The sequence below is a fragment of the Melozone crissalis genome, unplaced genomic scaffold (genome assembly GCF_028551555.1).
Source record: "Melozone crissalis strain CALT ecotype California unplaced genomic scaffold, PUWL_Pcris_2 ptg000023l_1, whole genome shotgun sequence".
NCBI lineage: Eukaryota > Metazoa > Chordata > Aves > Passeriformes > Passerellidae > Melozone > Melozone crissalis.
The window spans coordinates 19,790,287-19,797,500 of NW_026535801.1; the positions used below are offsets into that span (position 1 = coordinate 19,790,287).

Sequence of the window (7,214 nt, forward strand, 5' to 3'; positions counted from 1 at the left end):
TGTCACCGCTGCTGTCCCCTCGCACCGGCCGCTGCTCTGCCGCGCCCGCGGGCCAGGAAAAGTTGACATTGACTCTTGTCGGGTCTGGGGGCTGTAAAACGCGGGACACCGCGCTGCAGTCTAAATTCACATTTCAAAGGGCTGACATAAAACTCTCATTAATATAGAAGGCTGGATTTTGCAAACAACGCCTAGAATGTTTCTTAAATATTTGGTGGAATGTTTAGGGGGACTTTAGTAGGCTATTGAAAAAAAAAATCTGACAAGTATCCCATTTTCGAACTATGAATCATGCGCAAGAGCACAAGAACTTAGGAGATGCGTGTGACCAAGATTAGCAGGAACAGCTCTCATTAAAAAAAAAAAAAAAAAAAAAAAAAAAGAAAAAAAAAGAAAAAAAAAAAGAAAAAATCAAACCCGCGTTTAATCACAGGAAACATTCGGGTGTTTCTCCGGGAGATGAAACTCGTATTCCCAAGGTCTAAACACTAGATGATGTAGGTGAAAAAAATCACGGCGAGAAAAAAGGTTGGGCAGCTATCGAAGCGCACTCCAGAGATGCTAACGACAAAGGATTTATCTTCGTTTAAATGGTTGCCATCAGCGTCATTATTACTAGCAAAGTTCCCGCTGAAGGGAGACTTTCCGACTGTCACGTCTGCCGAGCGCGGCAGCCCGTGGCTCCAGCAGCGCGGCCACGCTTCGCCCCGCGGCAGCGGCCAGGAGCGGAGGGATGAGCTAACTGAGCCACAGGTAACTTCGGAGAGAGGGTGCTGAGGTGATGTTCCTGATAGGTCGGAGCCTGTGGGCAATAACCCCCCATCCATCATTTAGTTCTATGATTATTTTTTAATTTTCAAATGCTTGGGTTTTATTGGTGGTGGGGAGGAGAGAAGCAAAGGGCTGGAGTGAAACCTGCCGGGAGAATGAAATGGATGCCCACGGAGTGTTTTAAATCACAAATGTGTTTAATGTTCTCCATTATTTCCTTCTCCTATCATACCGTAAAACAGTCAGTATTTTCCCAGAGGGAAGAAAAATCCCGGGCTAGCTTCGTCGATAAGCAGGATTATAGAAAGTAAAAATGAGATCATATTTAAGAATTCAAAGAAGACAAAGATAATAGAGTTGTAATATACCACATTGTAACAAATATTTTAATCTCCAGGTAGCTGCTGTAGGTACGCTTGAATGCGGGCAGCAGACTTGTAAAGTCTGGGCATAAGGATCGCGCGTGTGAGGGGGTGCGTAGGGATGTCAGTGTAAATTCCTAAATAAAAGTACTAAAGTGGTCTGGAAATGGGAGGGAAAAGTAAAGAGATATCAGCGGCAGGAGCTTCTCGATCCTCTGGTCCTGTTGAGCATTTCCTTGCCTTGTGATCTAAAATTCGCCTCAGAAATAATAATAAAGAAAAGGATTATCTAATATTTAGCATGTAGTTCTGTCCGAGGACAAATGAGAAAGAAGCTGCATCATTAGGACCTAAAAGGGAACAAAACAAAAATCAGAGCATAATGATGCACCTAAATGAAGGGGGAAATGTTGCACAGCTCATTTTATTAATCAGACTGTCAATTCCACCCCAGAGGCCAAACCCCAGAGCAATTCAAGCAGGATCTGATCAAGCTAAGGACAGGAGCTTTACTCCTCACTTCTTGTCTTTCTTTCTTTCCACCTGGATATATTTGTCTGCTCTGAAGCCGCCTTCATTATCCACTGACAGGAGCTTGTATTTATTTGCTTATAAACCTGTTACAATAAATGATTATTCGAACAGCGTCATTCGTACCTTAATGACGAGCACCACTTTTTGATGAATGACATTTCGGGCTAGAAAGGATGTATGGGTCATTTTGACCAGTCATTCCCTCGCTTTGGCATCCCACAATTTTTACACCTCCCTCAAAAACAGATAATAATATTTAGAGACACTTGCCGGGCTGAATGTGAATTAGCCCCTGCTGCAGCTCATCATTAGTACAGGACCAGCCCTGCAACTTTGACATTTTTTATAAAGCTGAGATGATGGAAAGAATAAGAAAAGAGATGATCCTGATGGAGAGAGGGCTGCACAGCCCTACAGCTGGCAAAAGGCTCTCGAATTTGTCAGACTCAGCTGGAAATGCGGTGTTGGAGGCCCTTGAAAATTCTCCGCACAGTGGTCGCCTCAGCCCGAGACTGACTGCCGCCTCCCTGCACAGCGCTATAGGGGACATCTCCGCCAAAGGCAAATTTGAAATAGACACTTTATTCAATCTCCAGCATCCGAGCAGCGAAAGCACTGTCTCCTCCGAAATCCCGCCGTCGGAAAGCAGGAAGAAAATCAGCCTTTATTCCGAAGTTGCTCAAGAGGCAGATATGAACAGTGATGTGGAGGTGGGCTGCTCCGCGCTCCGCTCCCCGGCCAGCCTGACTTCCTCCCAGCTGAAGGAAAACAGTAACAAAGGTAACTCTTCCTTTATCATCTTCATCTAAGCCCCGCGCTTTGCCAACCGGCTTTAAAAACCAGAGGAAACCCACTGCCAGCGCCAAAGTTGCCGGCCTCTGCATCGGCGCTCTCTCTTCTGCGAAGACAGAGCTCCAGGCTGTAAAATATTATTACAATTACTGCTCTACCCCAATAGCCGAAATACACTGTCCGGGCAGCTCCTGTGCCGGTGCCTTCGTGCGTGTGTGTGCATGCCCAAATCCATTGAAATGTAGATATATATCCAGAATATAGGTGGGCACAAATATCCACCCACCTATATCTAGGCAAAGCTTTCTCCGTGTATTTCCCCGCGCTCTCGGAGCTCTCGGCGTCTCTTGAGCTGTATATGAGTGTATATACATAGATTAAATTAGAGAGAGAGAGAGAGAGAGGGGGGAATGCGAGGAAACTGCCCGCATTTGACTGTGTGTGTCCTTCTCTGTGTATATGCAACGTGCTGTCTGTGTCCACCTCGGGCTAATTTGGCATTGTTCACTTTTCCTCTGCTGTTTTGAAACACCCTTGTCTCCTTCCCCGTTCTTAGCGGGGCACAGTGATGGACGGTGGTTGTTACTATTGCAGGAGATGGAGGTTGTTATTGCTGGGGAGGTGTAGGGAGATGAACGGTGGATTTCCTGGGCGCCACAGTGCATGCCTTTTTGGTCAAATGTGCCAGAGAAAGGAAGGGATGCTCGACGTAACCCTAGAGAAAAAAAAAAAGGGGGGGGGGGGAGTTTATGGCTGCTTTTATTTTGTATGTCTCAAACGAAACTAAAGAACGGCAGTAGAAGGGGAGAAGCTAGCGCCGAGCCCGGGCCCCGAGCCACGGCCGGGCCTTCGCCCGCTCTCCCCTGAGCTCGGCTGCCCTGCAGTCTCCAAGCCCGCCCCATCTGAAAATAAAGCAGTTACGAAGGATTGAAAATCCCCAACCAACCAACCAAACAATAACCAACAAACAACCTCCAGATCCAAATTTATCGATTCTGTTAGCAGCGGGGATTTGTAAGAATGACAGCTGGCCTTGAGCGCGGGCGTAGCGGGCCCGGTCCGGCCTGGCCGGGAGGACTGGGGGGCCAGCGAGTGTCCCGCTCTCACACCGTGCCCTCGCCCCGCAGGCTACGCGGAGAGCAGCCCGACGCCCAGCGCCGCCGCCGCCCCCGCCGCCCCCGCCGCCGCCGGGATCGGCAGCCTGCACAGCGGCGGCGCGCTGGGCGGCTCGGCGGCGGGGGCCGACCAGGTGCGCCGCTACCGCACCGCCTTCACCCGGGAGCAGATCGCCCGCCTGGAGAAGGAGTTTTACCGCGAGAACTACGTGTCGCGGCCGCGGCGCTGCGAGCTGGCCGCCGCCCTCAACCTCCCCGAAACCACCATCAAGGTACGCCGCGTTCCGCGCCCCGCCGAGCCGCGGCTGCCCGAGCATCCCGGGCCGCGGCCGGCCGGGATCTCCGGCTGAAGGACTCGCGGGGCCCACAGCTATGAGCGCCACTCGTGCTCGTTTGCTTTTCTGCATCCAACACTTTTCATTTGCTTTTAAAAAAGTTATTGTCATTGCTGTTGTTTTTATTTTCCTCGTCGGTTTTTATCGCGTTAGCCTATTTCCTAAAGTGAAGAGGGAAAATAATAAACGTAGGGGGAATGAATGAGCGTCGGTACCGTGAAGACAGAGTCCTGAGTGGGGAGGACGGGACGATTGGAAGGGAAACATTTATTAGGATCGAATGGGTCCCTCTCGAGTAGAGGGAGGGCCGTACCACCGCTCCCCTCGGGCAAGGTCACGGGAGATTGCTCGGGGAGGGAGAGGCGTCGCCTGGAAGCCTCGGCAATGTGTTTTGGTGGGCGCCCGCCGGTGTCCGCGGGAACGGGTGCTGCGGGGGCGCGGAGCGGAGCGGAGCTGAGGCCGCGCTGTGCTTGTATCCCCGCAGGTGTGGTTCCAGAACCGGCGCATGAAGGACAAGCGGCAACGCCTGGCCATGTCCTGGCCCCACCCGGCCGACCCCAGCTTCTACACCTACATGATGACCCACGCGGCGGCCACGGGCAGCCTGCCCTACCCTTTCCACTCCCACGTCCCGCTCCACTACTACCCGCACGTCGGGGTCACGGCCGCCGCCGCCGCCGCCGCAGCCTCGGGGGCAGCCGCCGCGCCCTTCGCCACCTCCATCCGCCCGCTGGACACTTTCCGCGCCCTCTCGCACCCCTACTCCCGCCCGGAGCTGCTCTGCAGCTTCCGACACCCCGGCCTCTACCAGAGCCCGGCCGCCGCCGGCCTCAACAGCAGCGCGGCCGCCTCGGCAGCGGCGGCGGCGGCGGCGGCGGCAGCGGCGGCGGCGGGCTCGGGGCCGCCGGGGGGCTCGGCGCCCTGCTCCTGCCTCAGCTGCCACAGCAGCCAGACGGCGGCGGCGGCGGCGGCCTCGGCGCTGGGCTCGCGGGGCGGCACGGCCGCCGAGTTCCCGTGCACTGCGGCGGGGCAGCGCTCCGAGAGCGGCTTCCTGCCCTACTCGGCCGCCGTGCTCAGCAAGGCCGCCGTGGCCTCGCCGGACCAGCGGGAGGAGGCGCCGCTCACCAGATAACTACCCCGGCCCGGCCCGGGCGTTTTGTAGCGGGAGTCGCGGGGGGATGGGGGGGATCGGGGCGGGGGGCGCCCCCGCGTTCGGCCAAAAAGTTCCGTCTATTTTTTTATTGCTGAGCGCCCCGCCGCTGAGGGGCGCGGGACCGGCGGGGAGGGCGCTCCGCGGCTCCCGCGCCCCCGCGGAGGCCGCCCCGCGGTGCTCGCTGCCGGGCTTCGCGGGGTGCAGGCAACCGGGCCCGCGGGGCAGGGAGGGCAGCCGGCGGAAGGGAATGTGTTTCTGGCCTTATTTTATTATTTTTAATTTTATTTTTATTATTATTATTATTATTTCGGTTTGAGCTGGAGTGAATGGGAAATGTCTCGAGTATTTCCGTACGACAGGCGGTAGCTGTCGAGGCAGCCGCGTTCGGGCCAGTAACGGGAAAGGAAGTGTGGCACTGTCGGGATGGGGAGAGGCATTTTTTAAGATCACGCTTTCTAACTACCATAATCCACGCTATCTGGGAAATACTTGAATCTCTCTAGGTGTAGGCTGTAGTCCTGAAGCATTTACCTTCCAGACACTTTTCTAAATTTAATTATTTTTCTCGACGGCTCTTTCTTCGCTCGGTAAAACGGCTCTCGGATTTATTTCTCACGCATCTCTATCGCGCCTTTGCCTCTGAAAAGCCACCACTGGGTAACTGAGACCCGCTATACCAAACCACTGCTACTGGAGGGACTTCCTTGAACTTGAAGAAAGGCACATCAAAAACCACCAGTGTTACTGCCATGTCAATTTTGATGCTAATAATGTGCAGATTATGACGAAAATTGCCAATCATGTTCTCTGATGGACCTCCTTTGAATGTGGAATTGGAAAAAAGTTCCCCGCACAGAGACCTGCTGTCAAGTACTAACAACCCGCTAAGGGAAGTCATTAGAAGAGACAGATAAGAGACTTGGTACATAAAACATTGTTCTTGGTGCATAGAATGTATGTTATTTAATGTTATCTCTCTTACCTGAAGTGATTTCGCACAAGAAAGCCACTTTCTTATCATCTCAATTGCCAATTTTCATTTTGGTAACTTGGACACCCCGGGTAGACTTTTCTCTGTTAAGTTGATATTCCACCAATGTGAAGAGCCTCATTAAATCAAACCCAGATATTTCCATAATGCTCCCTACAGAGCCACTTCACTCTTCACATAATGAGATTTTTCTGAAGAGTTGAAGCCCTCATCTAACTTGCTATTGCTTGTTTAGGCCCTGTGTGATTGTGAATACACACACACACTCAGTTAGACTCTAACAAAAAAAAAAAAAAAAAAAAAGAGAAAAAAAGAAAAACCCCTCTATTATGTATTTCGATTAAGTGTCCTGAAATACTTCTATTTTTAAGACACTGGATTTTTTCATATTCTAATAATGAACTTTCAGGAAATGAGTTTAAAGGCTATGCTGTTTTTTTCAGTGAACATAAATCATAGGTTGGTGTTTTTTGTCCAGTGGAACAGATTCCTTGGGCGGGGGTAGGTAAGGGCAAAGAAGAAACATCCCTAGGCTTCTGGAGCAGATTCCTAACAAGACATGTACATTTTCTGGATAGAGAACTTTAAAGCACGGTAGAAGACACCTATACCCACAAATTTCTCCTTTTGTAAGGAACGAATAGGAAGACTACTTATGTAAAAATATCGATTATACCAGCTGTTGTTCACTGAGTTTACATTAAAATTTTTTTATTAATATAATTTAATGCTAAAGAAAATAGACCAAAACGTAGCACTCTTTTACCAGCTTAACCTTTTCGATCGTTGGAATCGTTTGTTATGATCACACAAGTATGGGATGTATATACGACGATTTTGGCAATAATGTTTACATTTTTCCAAAATATAGGTATATGTCTATTGAATGGTCGATGAGGACGCTGGTTGGTAAAATTAACATAAATTCGTTTTATGTTAGGTCCGTTGGACCTGGTTATTATATGAAACTGTAAATAAAGTCTTTGTGCTTTAAATATTGCTGGCTGTATGAACTCACTGTAAAATATTTTACAAATGTGCAATAATTATAAAGCTTTGTATATTACGTTATTTATTGTGTTTGGTCATGTAAAATAAATGTTATTTAAATCAAAACGAGATTATTTGTTTAAGAGGCTGCAAAGCATTCCGTACTGATGT

The 7,214-nt window shown here is 50.3% G+C and overlaps 1 protein-coding gene across 1 annotated transcript; it reads left to right on the top strand.

Moving 5' to 3' along the window:
• Window positions 1–2,023: 2,023 nt before the first annotated feature.
• On the top strand, window positions 2,024–5,041 carry EVX2 (even-skipped homeobox 2). The gene is made up of 3 exons (XM_054278489.1): window positions 2,024–2,447; window positions 3,587–3,846; window positions 4,394–5,041. The coding sequence occupies exons 1-3, from the start codon at window positions 2,024–2,026 to the stop codon at window positions 5,039–5,041; spliced, it is 1,332 nt and encodes a 443-aa protein (XP_054134464.1).
• Window positions 5,042–7,214: the final 2,173 nt, after the last annotated feature.